Source organism: Cyprinus carpio, chromosome B8 (genome assembly GCF_018340385.1).
Source record: "Cyprinus carpio isolate SPL01 chromosome B8, ASM1834038v1, whole genome shotgun sequence".
NCBI lineage: Eukaryota > Metazoa > Chordata > Actinopteri > Cypriniformes > Cyprinidae > Cyprinus > Cyprinus carpio.
In genome coordinates this window covers 4,688,575-4,705,644 of record NC_056604.1, presented here as the reverse complement: position 1 = coordinate 4,705,644, position 17,070 = coordinate 4,688,575, and the positions used below count along the sequence as shown (strand labels likewise).

The following is a 17,070-nucleotide window of genomic DNA, read 5'->3' as shown; positions in this document are numbered from 1 at the left end:
TTTGTATAGTATAGTATAGTTTGTAAAATATAACAAGAATAATTTATTCGTTGGACGTTTGACTGAGATACAGTAGCCTACTTAATTGTGACAACTAGCCCCAGTCTCCCCTCCATAATATTGTACGATTGCCATATTAAAAGACCATGGTATTTAAACATCCAAATCAAAATATGGTTCTGTCAGTAGTTATGGTACTTTATTGTCAGTGTGGTGTCTCTCCTGTGGTTCAGGCAGTCTGTATCTCAGTAGCAGGCCGCTTCAGTCCATCTGTCTCATCTGTGAGCAGCCAATACACACACTTGCACTCCAACGGTGTTATTAGCCCTACCCACTATATTTAACTGGATGTTTTATTAAGTCATAAACAGATTTTCATGACGTTACATTGAAGAGCGTGAAATGAGATCAGCCGTGTTTCTCCAAAACCCTCATATCTGAGTTAAGTTGCAAGATTTCCCACAGAGAATTAACAAAGAGCGCTTCCAGGATGAAGAGAGAGGGTAGAGGAGGAAGATAAGAGAGACATAGACCCGAAGCAAGACTAGGCTGAGGTTCTGTGTGGTACTGGAGAGAGGAGAAGGAAAGAGGAGCCATGTGGCACGTTAGTTGTTCTTTAAACCCTAAAGTGCTCCCGGATGGGGTCCCTGCACGGACGACCATGAAGAAAGGACTGGCTGGAGGAGTCAAAGGGAAGAGGAAGATGTTCTCGTTTTCTTTACGGTGTCGGATTGGAGTTATCAGAGGAAGGGTTAAAGGTAAGACATGAGAGAATGAATGTGCGTAAGGTTTGAGTGTGTGGCGATGTTTGTACATGTAAAGGATGAATTGTATGTGTAGGTGCTGTGTACTTCATGATGTTCTGCTGAAGTTGTTATGTGTGTAGTTTTTTTAAAATATTTATGTTTATTTTATGGTTTTCTTGACTGTCACTGTTGGTGTGAGAAATGAATGCAAGATCTGTTGTCCTATATCAGCTGAAGTGACCTGCAAAACAGTGTTCTGCCACATGGGGGCTGTATTGTTTAAAATTACTTAATAATCTGCAGTCTTTTACAGTGAAGTATTTTACCATATTCATTTGACCTCAGATTACAAATCATCAATTATTTAGGATTTTTATTTAATCATTTCACACCTTATGAACTATTTTTTGTGAATAATTTAGCTTGAAATGTGCTGTTTTTTAATAAATACATTATATGGGAACTACCATTCAAAATTGTTAAATATTTATGTTTTCTTTTAAATGTCTTTAGTGTCTTTTGCTCTCCAAGGCTGCATTTATTTGTTCAAAAATACAGTAAAATTGTAATACTGTGAAATATAAATCTTATTTAAAAATACTTTTTTATTTATAGCAAATCAGCATATTAGAGTGATTCCTGAAGGATCATGTGACACTGAAGACTGGAGTAATGATGCTGAAAATTGCAGTTATTAGACTATCAGTGTGGCGTATTGACTGTATCATATGTGTTGTTGAGGAGAAGTTTTTTTTTTTTCAATGTTACAGTATAGAGAAGAATGCTTAGTATGTGTTGATGGGTGAGACAGATGTTTGTCTTGGATACATGCAGCTGTCAACACAAATGTTTAGTAGTGGATTAAATATCCCCACCAACCCCCAAAAATGAAATTTGAGAGCAGATTGGCATAGACTCGCATTTGGTTTCTCCCTTTAATGGCAAGGAAAATGTGTGGCTTTTATTCTGTATATAATATAAAGCCAGTTTTAACAAGATAACAGCATCAGGAATAGGATGCATACACTTACTTTTAAAATGCACAAAATGCAATGTATGTAAGGGATAATGTTCTCATTATCACTTCATCAAATCTGACAAGGGGGTCAGAAGGTAAAAATTTAGAACTTTGAAATACACTATGGAACTGAAATAGTGTAGCTCAAACTTGAAATAACTATTTAAACATGTATTCATAAATGAAACTTGAAATAACTATTAAAACACTATTTAAACTATTCTACTTGAAATAACTATTAAAACACTATTTAAACTATTCTACTTGAAATAACTATTAAAACACTATTTAAACTATTCTACTTGAAATAACTATTAAAACACTATTTAAACTATTCTACTTGAAATAACTATTTAAACATATATGAGAGCATGTGTGATCGCAGTCCCATGATTTTTAATATGCATCATGGTGTTGCCATAGTATTAGTTGAAATACCACAGCGTACCATATAAATACTATGGTATCGCACATGAATATGTCATATATAGTACATCAGATATTCTATTCTATCTATATTCTATTCTATATTCTATGTTCTATGTGTCATATAGATGATCTTATAGATCAGTACCATGATATTACCAACTGGTGCATCATTTTGTTTGAATTTTTGATGATTCGTTTGACCACAATGGTAATAAATCTACATTTACCATGGTAAAATATTGCAAGGGCTGTTTCACACTAGATGCTTGGCTGTTAAATGTCTCTTTTGCTTACCAAGGCTGCATTTATTTGATCAAAAATACTGTAAAAATAGTAATATTGGGAAATATTATTGCAATTTAAAATAGATGTTTTCTATTTGAATATATTTTAATATGAAATTTATTCTGGTGATGCAAAGCTGAATTTTCAGCATCATTACTCCAGTCTTCAGTGTCACATGGTCCTTCAGAAATTATTCCAATATGCTGATTAACTGCTCAAGAAACATTTCTGTTTATCATCAGTGTTGAAAACAATTGTGCTACTTAATATTTTTGTGGAATCGGAAACTGTGATGCTTTTTCAGGTTTCTTTAAATACATTTACCATGGTATAATGTTGCAAAGGCTGTTTCACGCTAGATGCTTGGCTGTCAAATGAAGAGAAACAGGCATGTGAGAGGAAGACAGACAGGGAGGAGGAAGTGTCTGTGAGTGAGGCACGTGGGGGCTGAGAGAGGAGTGAGGGGTTCGGCTCTGTTTGTGTTTAATATTTGTGTCTATATTAGCTTGATGGTAGGAAGATTCTATCGGGCACAGAGTGCAGGACTGTGTGTATGTGTGTGAAGGAACATGATTAATAGGACAGTGCAAGAAGGAAGAGCACATGTGAACAGCGAGAAGCTGAAGAAGTGAGGGAGGAGCGGCAGAAAGGAGGGTGGAGAGGAGAGAAGGAGCGAGTGGGTGTGTTCTGTCCGGGTTTGATCTCTGTGAAGCACTGGAGCATTCGGATACATTCCCATACTACAGCACTGTCATCTCTGGATAAACTACCATCTGCTTCAGCTCACGCTGCAAACCCAGAGCTGAATCTGTGCGAGCGGATCACATGTGTTTTACAGATGACTGACTGGACACTAGTTGCATGTGTGGATTGGCAGGCGGAGGAGACCACGTTTTGCTGTTTGAAAAGAGCGAACTGGAGTGACACTGGAATGTCTCAGGAATAATCCAGTTGCAGCTATGCAACACTTTTTCAGTCGCTCATTCATGCATTGCACTCTTGGAGTCGCTCACGTGGACCTGCAGTAGAGATATATGTAATCTGCACATGTTTAAGGAATGCTGGAATTCTATATGATTCACCTGTATGGATTGAACGTCATCTATGCAACAGGATCAGCTATAGATAAAACTGTCTGAGGTCACTGAATGGATTCATCTAATCTGCTTTTCTTCTTCAGGACCATCATTTCATTGCTTTTCAGAGAGGGTGCATTCTCAAAGGAATCCTAACTGAAGTTGCACATGTAATGTGGCTTAATTGGATGGATAGGTTAAGAAGGTCATTTCCAGGTGTGCACGTTAACAAACAGTCTGGTCAGTTTAGTTAGATCCTAAAATGATGTGTGGCAGAATGGAATCGTGATATTCCCATGATGCTGTGTGGTTTAAGGAGAGAGAGTCGCAACAACAGCGGTGAGTCATGATGATCATTTTTCCACATTCGGTGCTTTGTTTTTCACTTCTTCTGTCATACACATTGGGGTTGGTAAGATTTTTTAAAATGTTTTCGCTCACCAAGGCTGCATTTATTTAATCGAAAATAAAGTAAAAACGGTAATCTTATGAAATATTATTACAATTTAAAATAATTGTTTTAAAATGTAATTTATTGCTGTGATGTCAAAGCTGAATTTTCAGCATCATTATTTTAGTCTTCATGATCCTTCAGAAATCACTCTAATATGCTGATTTGCTGCTCAAGAAAGTTCTTATTATCAATGTTGAAAACAGTTGAAAATGTTGAAAATGCTGTTTCATATGTTTTTGGAAACTGATACACTTATTATGAAGTTCAAAATCTCAGCATTTATTTGAAACAGAAACCTTTTGTAGCATCTTTTTTGTCACCTTTGGTCAAGATAATGCATCCTTTGTGAATTTAAAGTATCTATGTATAGGATTGTTATCTCTGTCTTGCCTGTCTTTTCTAGGTATCAAAATGACCCTTTTAAAAACTACTGCTGGTGGTATTATGGTACAATATGGTATCAGTTGGTATTTTTGATGGTACTTTGATATTTATCATGGATCCAAATGATTATCATATTCATATGCAATGGTATTTAAATTATATTCTAACATACTTCAAACACTGTACAAACATGGTACTGGTACATGTCCAAAACAATATTATGTTTGGTACTTTTATATTTGCATACTTTTAGGTTCAAAATGTTTTGTCTTGTACAGTTCAAGTTAATCAAAATGTTTCATATATAGCCGTGTGGGTTTTAGCTCTAGCCCTGCTGGTAAATGGAAAAGCCCGTTGAGAGCTGAGCGAGGGATGACAACTGGAGCCACTGTGGCCTCTATAAATAAAAGCCCAGCTCTGAAAATAGGCCCTGAGCCTCCATTTGCATTGTTAGAACATCATTCGTTTAACCTACATCAGGATTGGTGTCAACACAACCAGGGCTGTCGGTGTGCTTTGCTCTAAATTAGTTTCAGAGTTTTAATAGACTTGGAAAATGAGTTATCATGACCCATAATGACAGTTTTACTCTGCTGTGACATTGAGACGCTGCTGTGTGTCAGTGTGTTATATAACACTTGCTCACTACTCCTATATGTGCGGTATATTGACTGTTAAAGCAGTGGTGTGATGTTTTGAGCCTTTGACCTCTTAAACAAACGGTCTGAGTGATGTTGGTTTGTTTAGCTTTTTGGCCTAAAGGGCAGCTGGACCATCTTTACTGACCAAAAGGAGATTTAAGTGCTCAGGAAGCACTAGCACATTGGGAATTGGTTGACCTTTATTTGTTTTGTGGCAAATAATTTGCCTCTACATCAAGTTCTTATTTTCAATTTCAAAACTGCTTGAGGTCTGTAATATTTTTTTAAAAATAAGATGTATATTTTTATTTAGCACAGATGAGTGACAGTAAAGACATTTGTAATGTTACAAAATATTTCTGTTTTTAATAAATTGTCTATTCATCAGAAAATCCAGAAAATAAATGTATCATGGTCTCCACAAAAATATAAAGAAGCACAACACTGGTGCAACTCAAATGTTTCCTGAGCAGCAAATCAGCATATCAGAAGTATTTCTGAAGGATCATGTGACACTGAAGACTGGAGTAATGATGTTAAAAATTAAGCTTTTCATTACAGGAAAAAATTACATTCTAAAATATATTAAATTGTAATAATATTTTGCAATATAGCTGGTTTTATTGTGTTTTTAATAAATGCAGACTTCTTTCAAAATATTAAAAAGTCTTACCAGCCCCAAACTTTTGAACGGAATGAATAGTTCAGATTTCGGGTTAGCAAACATTCAAGAGAATTATCAGACATGCAGGTTGTGTACCTTACTGGTTAAAGATCTGGATGGGAAACTGAAAGGATGTGAAGTTCAGAACCGCCAAGAGACGAGCCTCGAGCTTTCAACATCATTCTTAGGCTGCTCCATTGGGATTGTTGTTGTATCGGAAAGTTGCTTAAAGTGAAAATGTAATTGTAGCCTATACTTCCATAAAGTGTCTTTCCAAATTAAACTGGATATTAAATAATAACATAGGAGAGGACTTAAATTTAGGCCTATTTATTTATTTATTTATTTGAGTGAATAAATTGCATATAACATTTCCATCCATTGGGATTAGGCCTACACAGTTTTAACATAAACTAATAAACTTAATGTAATGCATATTTGTCAGTTGTACATAAACAAAATGGGTATGATTATGCAATCAAAAAATCATTGCATAATTTATTATTACCTATTTGCATTTTTTGACTTTATTTAAATAATCTTTTTTAAAATGCATTTATTCAAATACCTTAGAATCAGCATAAATCTGTTTATTTTAATTAACATTAAATGTATTTATTTAAAATATATGAACTTGGTTAAAATATGACTAGGTGTGGTTGATCCAATAATTAATCAGTTAAAATATGAGATTAAAACCTATAGGATTTATTGATGATAAATATATTAATCTGGTTGTTGTCTATTTAAAACCTTTTTTTAATGGTACCTTCACAGAAGTCTTACCTGTTCCCTGACTGTTTAATTTATGTATGACTGATAGATAAAATTAAATGTATTAACTTTGTTTTACTGTTTACTGTATCATAAAAAGTGTGTGTTGTATGTCACAATTCCATATGTTTACATATAATTTTTTCTTGTTGAATACCCTGGTTCACTCAAAAATAAGTCATTATGAAAGTAAAGAGCTTGCGAACGCTGTTTCTTGATGACTTGAGCTTGAATTCAATTCTAAATTTTATCAAAAGCAATCAGTCCAAGCCTGTAAACTGCCTTTGTAACGTATTATCATAATTTATCTGATCATTTCATGTTTCAAGATGTCCCATACACTAAGGGAGGCAAAGATGCTGCAAGTGACAGCAGCGGCCTCAACAAGAGGAGCAGCATAGCTGGTAAGTGTGCATGTAATCCAACAGAACTGAAACCTGCAGATAACTGCTGTTCAAGGAATAATTCACCCACAAATGAACATTTGCTGAACATTTACTCACCCTCAGGCCATCCAAGATGTAGAAGAGTTTGCTTCTTAATAGAAACAGATTTGGAAAAATGTTGCATTATTTGCTCACCAATGGATCCTCTGCAGAGTGGTGTAGATTACTGTGATGTCTTTATCAGCTGTTTGGACTCTCATTCTGACGGCACCCATTCGCAGCAGAGGATTCATTGGTGGGCAAGTGGTATAATGTAAAAATTCTCAAAATCTGTTCTAATGAAGAAACAAACTCAGCTACATCCTGAATTGCCTTTTCAGGAAATTTGTAACAAGTTTTGATTTTTGGATGAGTGATTTCTTTAATATTCCACATGACACAGCTATACTGCATCAGAGGTGTTTTGCTCTATACTGAGGCTTTTTATAAGGAGTTCTGCCAGTCTCAGCACTCATACAGCGTCTTGTACCTTAAGGTAAAGAGACTGTTCATTGGTGATGATGCTGATATTCGATTTTTTCGGACCGCTGCTATAAACCCTCAGTCATTCTCTCTGTTCTTTTCTTTTTATCCATTGGGCTTGTGAAGAATCATGTCAGTTCATTTGTCTCTAGTGATTTTCCACACTGACACTCGCCATCAGATGCTGTAGAGATTTAACAGCAGTAATGAGCACATACATTAGATTGCAATTGCTGCATTATAAAAGCTTATCACATCATTTGTCTTCATTTGATCATACTGAAAAGAATATTCTCCCTAATGGTGTCCTCATAACCATTATGAGTGGAAAATAAAAATAAATCATGAAATGGTTAAATGAATCTGACTTCCATGTCACAATGCATGGCTACACAAGCACCCTGGGGACCGGCGGGTGAGTTACCTGCTGTGAAGGTCCGTGTGCTGGTGCTTGTGTGGTTATTGTGTGTGTTTGTTTATGCACAGATGAGCAGAGAGGTGTGACGACAGTGGAACTGATTAAAAAAGAGGGCACCAGTCTCGGCCTCACGATCTCCGGAGGATGTGACAAGGACGGCAAGCCAAGAGTGTCAAACCTGAGACCAGGAGGTCTCGCGATCCGGTGAGAAACACACACGCATGCTGATCAGTATCCACATTGTGGAGTTCTCAGTTAAGCTTCATTGGGGTATTAGCTTTGTCTTGGTTCTCCTAAAAATCAAATAGCTTATAATTGATCTAACATGGTTTGTGTTACAGTATGAGTGGGTTTTATGTATTATCTTGTTTCATAGTTTATAACACTTTGGTCAGTTTTTGCTGTTTTAATTGGTGCTTTATAAATAATCTAAAAACTTCAACTAGTATAGAGCAGACTTTGATAAATCTGAGCACAGCTTGAGACATTGTTGAGAAAGATCTCTGAGAGATTATTAAGTTCTTTTTCCCTTGAGTAAAATCTTGAGAAGCAGAAAATATAAGGTAAACATGTTTCTCTTCGTACTTTCTATTAAAATAATTTCTGGTCAAAACTTCTGGTTGTGAAAATAACCTCTGGACTTTTCTTTTCCACTGATATCCTCAAAACCTCTTATTTTTTAAAACCTTCTCTGCATTATGACATTTATCACCATTCAATTAATTTCCACTGGATTACTGTGTATCAAATCCAGCCCATTATTTTCCACTGAAATATCCCATTTCACCCAGAAATGCATCACAAAGGAAAATGGGTTGCAAACACAGTGACACACTATGAATACAACTATAATTTGTCTGTTTTATGCTTATATTTTGTATACCTGTTTTGTTCTGAAAACCGGTACATTTAAAGGATTTGTTATGGTATGAGAGAAACTAAAATACATGTTTTATAGTGTTTATAATGTAACGTATATAATGTATAAGCGTTCCTTTTACTATATAAATATATATAATAATCTATTGTCATCATACACCGAAGTGTTTCTCTCAACAATGCAATTCTGACCTGTTTGGGGTTTTTGGACAATATGATAATGAAAATGACTAAATGAAATTGATGGACTGACAAAAATGAAATAACTAAAATGAAAAATATAAAAACATAAGCATTAAAATTATTCATTAAAACTCCAATAGTATTTCATCAGTACTAAAATAACACTAGTGTAGTGTGTGCTACTTATTTTTCAGAAAATATGGTAATAAAAATGGTAACAAAATTACAAAAACTTACACTAAAATGAAAAACCATAATAGTATTTCAGTGATGCTAAAATAGCACTGGTGTAGTGTGTGCGATGCACCATGTTTACTCACACAGCTCTTTAACCTCAGGATCTGGGCTGCTTCTGTGTGTGTGTGTGTGTGTGTGTGTGTGTGTGACCTCAGGATGTGGGCTGCTCCATCACATCAGCCTCTAGTGTGACAGGCTGACGTAGGCCTAACGTGACCGCTCTCTCTCTCTGTCACACACACACACACGAGGAAGATTTTAGTTGAGTGGTTGTGCTGACCTGTAGGCAGCGCAGGATTGATGTGCATGTTACTGAAGTTTTTACTGAAGTACTGTTTGTTTTGCAGCCAGGTGATTTAAACTTATAACCTTACATTTAAGTTCACAGCTAATGTTTTTATCCAGTTTCCGAAGCTCTAGTGCAGATGTGCTAGTTTGTAATTATTATTTGTGTTAATGCTGTTTAACTCCACTGCATAATTATGCAGAATCACAAAATGATGTGTTTGGGTGTTTCGTTTTGCCTTTGGTTGTGTACTCATGTGTAAATTAACTACTTTTGTGTGTCGTCACTGTGTCAGTTCCGAGCGTGTGCCGTTGTCTAGTTAATGCGATGCTTACAGGCAAAATCCTAGTGCTGTGTGACAGCAGCGGCTTAAATTAGCTTCTACAACAGTACATGAGGAGTCAGCTCTGCTAACATCACACATATATACACTCACACACCGCATGTACCTGATGCACAACACAAACACACACTTTACTGCAGCAGATGCAGTATGTTGATGATTGTGGAGTCTTCATATCAGTGCAGCCATATTATATGAAAGTAATCTTGTTCTAAGGATTTAAGGTCATTACCAATTTTCATACACTACAGTTAAGTTTTGTGTGTTTTTTTAAGATTTATTTGTTCAGAAATACAGTAAAAACTGTAATATTGTGAAATATTAAAATTTTAAATAACTGTTTTCTATTTGAATATATTTAAAAATGTAATTTATTCTCGTGACGCAAAGCTGAATTTTCAGCATCGTTCCTCCAGTCTTCAGTGTCACATGATCTTTATTATTATCAATGTTGAAAACAGTTGTGGTGCTTATAACAGTCATGTGAAAACCATGATAATTTTTTATAGGATTCTTCAATGAATAGAAAGGAAAAAAAAAAACAGCATTTATTTGAAATAGAATTAAAGGGAATAAATGTAGGTTGCGTGCTGTAAACATGGCCTGTTTCATGTACTTGTAAAAGGTAAATATGGGCCTGTATGAATGTATTTAAGGTATTATTATAATTTTTTTAGCTCTTGCATTCCCTGGAAATTGAACCCATGACCTTGGCATTTCTAGTGCCATGTTTTACTGTTACTGAAAATTTCATGTTCATAAAACACATTCATTAATCCCATCTTTCTGTACACTTGTTGTCCAAGCATATTGATCAGAAACGTAAGAATCTACTGTTAATCTTACCAAAATGTATCACTGCATTGTTTAATTTTCCATATGCATATGTGTGGCAGGAGTGACCAGCTCAATGTCGGGGACTATATAAAATCAGTGAACGGGATAAACCTGTCCAAACTCAGACATGATGAGATCATCAGCATGCTGAAGAACATCGGTGAGCGTGTGGTGCTGGAGGTGGAGTACGAGCTGCCGCCTTATGGTACGGACACAAATACATTCACATTTACATTCACTCCATTCTCCTGCAGAATAAACATTTGGCGTGGGAATTTTTTTAAAGGGATAGTTGACCCAAAAATGTAAATTAATGTCATTAATTACTCACCCTCATGTCGTTCCAAACCCGTAAGACCTCTGTTCATCTTCGGAACACAAATGAAGATATTTTTGATGAATTCTGAGAGGTCTCTGACCCTTCAATAGACAGCAATGTACTTAACAAGATCAAGGTCCAGTAACGTAGCAAGGAGATCAGTAAACTGTTCTGCATACGGCGTTTACATTCAGTGGATACTCCCAAAATGGTGCTACTCCTCGGAGATGAATTGTTGAATAAAGTCATTATTTTTGTTTTCTTTGCATACAAAAAGTATTCTCGTAGCTTGAACCACTGATGTCACATGGATTATTTTACCGATGTCCTTGCTACGTTTCTGGACCTTTATCATGTTAATTACATTGCTGTCTATGGGAGGGTCAGAGAGCTCTCAGAATTCATCAAAAATATCTTAATTTAACACAAGCTGTTCTCTGCATGTTTAGCTCCCAGCAATCCCTGCAGCGTCATCTCTAAAACTATTGAAGTGTGTTTGGAGAAAGAAGGGAACAGCTTTGGCTTCGTTCTGAGAGGTACTGAACCACCATCAGACACTTTAAAATGTCTTTACATGAATATTGCATGTGTTTTTAATAGTGCTGTCAAACGATTAATCGATCCAAAATAGGTTTTTGTTTACATAATATATGTGTGTGTGTGCTGTGTATATTTATTATGTTTATACAAATGCACACACATGTATGTATATATTTAAGAAAATTTTTATATTTGTATATTAAATATATTTATATATAACATAAATTATATAAATATATACATGTAAATATGTAAATATTTTCAAAATGTATACTGTATGGATGTGTATTTATATATACATAATAAATATACACAGTACACACACATATATTACATAAACAAAAACTTTTATTTTGGATGTGATTAATCGCAATTAATCTTTTGACAACACTAGTTTTTAACTTGAAATGAGGTTATGACCCCAAAACTGAGAAAAAAAATACATCAGTAATGGTTTGAAATCAAACTAGCTGTTTTTTAAATTATATCACAAAGAATATTCTAGGTTCATTACAACAGTGTTTCCCAAACCAGGCTTGTGAGGAAACTGCATGGTGGTTATGCTGAATAATTAATTTTCACATAAAAACATCTAACTTACTAAAGAAATGAAATATTTTATTTATTTACCTGCATGTCATCAGAAAACCTGTGAACATGTAAATGTGTTGTAAAATTATTGAAATATTAACTTAAAATCTTAGGGGATACTTAACCCTCTGGGGGCGACTAATGCGGAAAATATTTTAGATTTAAAATGGTGCAGTTTGGGAATCCTTTCAATACAAGGGAAAAAGAAAAAATGTATTTTAAAGCATTTGCAGGATGTTACTCTCAAGGTCAGCAGAGGTGTGTGTGTGTGCATTTAGCTGCATTTTATGACTAAAGGCAATCGAGTTGGCATGTCAGGTGTGCGTTTCACATGCTTTCAGGGGGCTTTCACGAGGACTGGCATAAGGCTCGACCTCTAGTAGTGACCTACGTCAGGCCTGGCGGACCCGCAGACAGGTGAGACCACGATGACTCAAATCATTGGTGGGTGTGTGTGTGTGTGTTTGTGTGTGTGTGGGTGAGACATGAGGCCCTTTAGAACATCTCTGTTTATTAATTAGCAGAATGTCTGATTCATTATGAAGCTCTCTGCCTTAGTGTGTGTGTGTCACATCAGTGCCATCTGCATGCATTCGGTAGGTTATTGAATGCCCTAATAGAGTTGTTATTTATTTATTTATTTATTTTTACCTGTGTATGAGATCTTATGTATTTGGTGTAGATTATGAGAGCGTTCTGTATCTTGTATGTGTGATCACTGAACCCTTTAAGCTGGTTCTGGAGGCACCCATGTTAACTGAAGCATAGGCTGATAACATTAGAATGAGTGAGAAGGGTAGAACACAGCCTGAAGCGTGCACACACACACACAAGCAGGCGAAAAACATGCATATGAACGCTTCCTGTTTCAACTTCTTGCTTTAATGTGAATTAGATTAGCATAGTAACTACACTTCCACAATGTGTATTGTTCTTGCAAAACAACACTTATATCAGTACCTCCAGTTTTTCACAATTCAGCAAAATGTCACATTTTTGTATTACTGCGTAATTCACTATTTAAAATAATTGTGTGGAAAAAGGTGTGATTAGCTTCCTCAGGCCTTCCATGATGTAGATGAGTTTGTTTCTTATTGGGAACTGATTTGAAGAAATGTAGCATTGCATCACTTGCTCACCAATGGATCCTCTGCAGTGAATGGGTGCCGTCAGAACGAGAGTCCAAACAGCTGATAAAAACATCACAATAATCCACAAGTAATCTACACCACTTCAGTCCATCAATTAATGTCCTGTGAAGTGAAAAAACACGGGTCTGTAATAATAAAATCCATGACTAAGACATTTTAACTTCAAACCGTTGCTATCAACTAAAATAGGAGTCTTCTATCCATTGAATCAGGAGAGAAATATGCACAGAACAAGCACTATTTACAGTCCAAATCAGTTCTAAACAAATATGTTGTTGGAATTTGATGCAAGACACAGGAGATGAATTTGGAGAAAGAATTATTACGGATTATGGACAATTAACCTTAGTGCAGGACATAGTGCAGGGGTAAGCAAGTTCGGTCCTGGAGAGCCGCAGTCCTGCAGAGTTCAGCTCTAATCCTGAAAAAACCCTCACTTGGCTGTAGCCTTAGTAATCCTGAAGACATTGATGAGCTTGTTCAGGTGTGTTTGATTAGGGTTGAAGCTAAACTCTGCAGGACTGTGGCTCTCTAGGACCGAAACTGCCTACCCCTGACATAGTGTGCAAGATGGTTTAAATGTCTTGATGTATTTGTTCGTTATGATTTGTTTGTTGTATGTAATGATGATGTATTTCTTACAAACACACAGAATTTCACTTCACAAGATAATTAATGTACTGGAGTAGTGTAGATTACTTGTGGATTATTGTGATGTTTTCTCATTCTGGCGGCACCCATTCACTGCAGAGGATCCATTGGTGAGCAAATGATGTAATGCTAAATTTCTCCAAATCTGTTCCCATGAAGAAACAAACAACATATTCATCTTGGATGGCCTGATGGTGTGTTCTGTACCAGAATATTCAACCTACACAGAAAATTTACAGCACTTTTGTTCATTCATCTTTGTTTTGTTGTTTGTAATATGCTTCTTTTTTCTTATTTTTTTTTATTCTTGTTTAAAGATTGTCAGAATTTGATATGCTTTTTAGTGTCAGTAAATGTGGTTTCCTAATTATAAAAATGAATCAATTTCCAAGAAATGCTGGAAATTACCACCAGAAAATCAATCATTTTGATCATAAAAAATCATGAAATCCTGTTGGGGCTGTTTTATTTTAGTATTCCAGTCTGCATTCACCTCTTATCTCAACTGCTGTCTTTTTATGTTTCCATACGTCTCTCCGTGTTTCTCCATCTGTCAGAGAGGGAACTCTGCGAGCGGGCGACCGTGTGTTGAGCGTGAACGGTGTTGCTGTGAACAGACAGAAACATGCTGACGCTCTGACCCTGATCATGCAGAGCAGCCAGGAGGCTTTCTTCCTCATCGAGTACGACATCATGGTCATGGGTGAGCAGGCACACAGATGCGCACGTGCGCGCAGACACACACGCTTGAGTTTGCTTGTATGCACAGATACTCTCATGCTGCCTTAATTAGAGTAGAAACACATTCCACTTCCCTCTAGATTCCCACAGGAAAGAAAGCACCAATGAGATCTCTCTCTTTTCTTCTGCACAGCAATGGGATTAAAGCTTCCTGCGAAAAAGACCTAATGTGCCCCTGCAGATTTTTTTAGAAGAAATCTCAACAGATGTCCCTAACCTGACTGGATCTCAATATGAACTCCATCTTTTTTCAAAGAGCAAATGATTGGAGCTGCTGTGCACATTACATTTAAAGCTCGGATTATAGGAGACCCTATCAAAAGTTTTTCTATTGTACTGTTCATTAGTGTTTTTTGTTTGTTTGTTTTGAAAGAAATGAATACTTTTATTCAAAAAGGATGCGTTAAATTGATCAAAAGTCACAGTATTAAAGACTCTTATAATGTTACGAAAAATTCTATTTCAGATAATTGCTGTTCTATTCATCAACAAATCCAGAAAATAAATGTATCACGGTTTCACAAAAATATTAAGCAGCACAACTGTTTTCAACACTGATAATAAAAAAATAAATGTTTCATGAGCAGCAAATTAGCATATTTGAAAGATTTCTAAAGGAGTAATAATGCTGAAAATTTTGCTTCACGGGAATAAAAAACATTTTATAATATATTTTAACTGAAACCAGTTGTTTTGAATTATAGTAATGTCTGACAGTATTACTGGTGTAGTGCATTTCTGAACAAATAAATGAAGCCTTGGTGAGCATAAAAGATTATTTTCAAAAACATCAAAAAGGTTTACTGAAAATAAAACTGGAAGTTGGTACGGGACATTTGCTCTGGATTTCCTTTCCTCCTAAAGGCAGGGGTTTTTATTGGTTTTATTTAATTGTTTTTTTTTTTTTGCAGATATCTAAAATAAATGCTGAAAAATCCTCTCATCTTTCTGTTTCTCTCTGGTCCCTGTTTTGTCTTATGTCAGACTCAGTCCAGAAATCGTCCGGGCCGCTGCAGGTGGACATCGCCCGCTCTGCAGGTTCAGTGCTGGGACTCAGTCTCGCTACCTCCCTCTACAGGAACAAACAGGCCATTACAATCCAGAAAATCAAGCCTGCTAGTGTTGCAGACAGGTGAGCACTCAGTCATACACACAAATTTAGAGACAAACAGACACGAAAAGAATTACATGCACAAATACATAAATAAAAAGTACAAAAGCATAGGCATAAATTTAATTCTAAATAATTCATTACCTGATCAAACGCAGTAATTTTATAAGAGTGATTGTTCGATTTAAACAAGCAGATTATTCTGTCAGTATTTGGACAGTTGGTTGATATTTGAACGACTGTCAGCAGCTTGTTGGTTTCAAAATATACTGACAGCTACATAAATCGATAATGCACACCTTATTGCCAAATATTTTAAATAAATATTGTCTAAATAAATTAGCTAACATTAAATTATATAATTTTTTATATTTACTGGATATTGCACAAATGGTTTTTTTTATACTTTTTATTTTATACCGTTAATTAAAGTTAAATGTTCCTATTAAATAATTAAAAATGTGTATTATATATGCATCATACCTCCCATCATTCCCCTGCTCTCTAGGCATGACAGAACTTTATTTTATTTTTGTTTACATCACCTTGTGTTTGGAGATTACGCTCCTCACAATTAGTGTTAGATCCACATGCAATAAAAACTAGATTATTTCATTTAATTAGCATGAAACCCTTAGTGTTCTCACATAATTCTTTTTAAATTAACATATTTAGCAATTCTCTTCTCTCGCTGTCTCTTTTTTTACCTTACACCTTCCCATCTGTTATGACTGTTTTCACTCCGTTTCTTGACTTTCTCACCTTGTTACCACCGTTCTGTCACTCTCTTGCTCTCTTTCCCTCTTTTCCTCAGATGTGGTGCTTTGCATGTGGGAGATATTCTCCTGGCTATAGATGGCATGAGCACAGAGCACTGCTCTCTGATGGAGGCTCAGCAGCTCCTGTCCAGCTCCTCAGAGCTCACCAAACTAGAGATCCTGACCTCTCAACACTGCTCACATGACACAGGTCTGCAGACACATACAGCTCATAAACAAACTCAAAGACCCATAGTGACTGATATTCACATGTTTAGATAATCTAGATATGTCTTGTAGAATTATTCACAAGTAACTTTCTTTGGCCATGTTTGCAATAGCGTACTGCACTACTCTTAACATATATTTCTGTGCAGACTAGACATACCATGAAAATTAATAATGCACACATTTTGCCAAAATGTGCAGCATATAAGCACTTACTGCATGGAATACTGTATCACACAATGCAATACTTGACAATTTCCAGGGTGAAAAATGTAGTGCAACTATTAATTATATAATTAATATTAACTTTGCAAAAGAATAAAAATGAAAAAAAATTATTTAGTTATTATATCTGGAGATCTGGAGTTATTATATACTGAATAAAAAAATTACCATATAGTAGTGTATTTTTTTTTGC

At 35.6% G+C, this 17,070-nt stretch overlaps 1 protein-coding gene across 4 annotated transcripts in view; it reads left to right on the top strand.

The window, feature by feature from the left end:
- Positions 1-301: 301 nt before the first annotated feature.
- The window catches only part of LOC109094564 (glutamate receptor-interacting protein 2-like), a 31,797-nt gene continuing 15,028 nt past the window's right edge, over positions 302-17,070 (top strand). Inside the window, exons 1-9 of one of the 4 annotated variants that reach the window (XM_042729301.1) lie at positions 302-758; positions 6,801-6,875; positions 7,866-8,001; positions 10,622-10,767; positions 11,331-11,417; positions 12,354-12,429; positions 14,372-14,517; positions 15,540-15,687; positions 16,481-16,635. In XM_042729301.1, the coding sequence (XP_042585235.1) occupies positions 596-758; positions 6,801-6,875; positions 7,866-8,001; positions 10,622-10,767; positions 11,331-11,417; positions 12,354-12,429; positions 14,372-14,517; positions 15,540-15,687; positions 16,481-16,635 (1,132 nt within the window). In that variant the 5' untranslated portion in view covers positions 302-595. Of the gene's footprint in view, positions 759-3,174; positions 3,894-6,797; positions 6,876-7,865; positions 8,002-10,621; positions 10,768-11,330; positions 11,418-12,353; positions 12,430-14,371; positions 14,518-15,539; positions 15,688-16,480; positions 16,636-17,070 lie in introns of those variants that run through there. The other 3 variants (XM_042729300.1, XM_042729304.1, XM_042729302.1) reach the window with 3 other exon arrangements.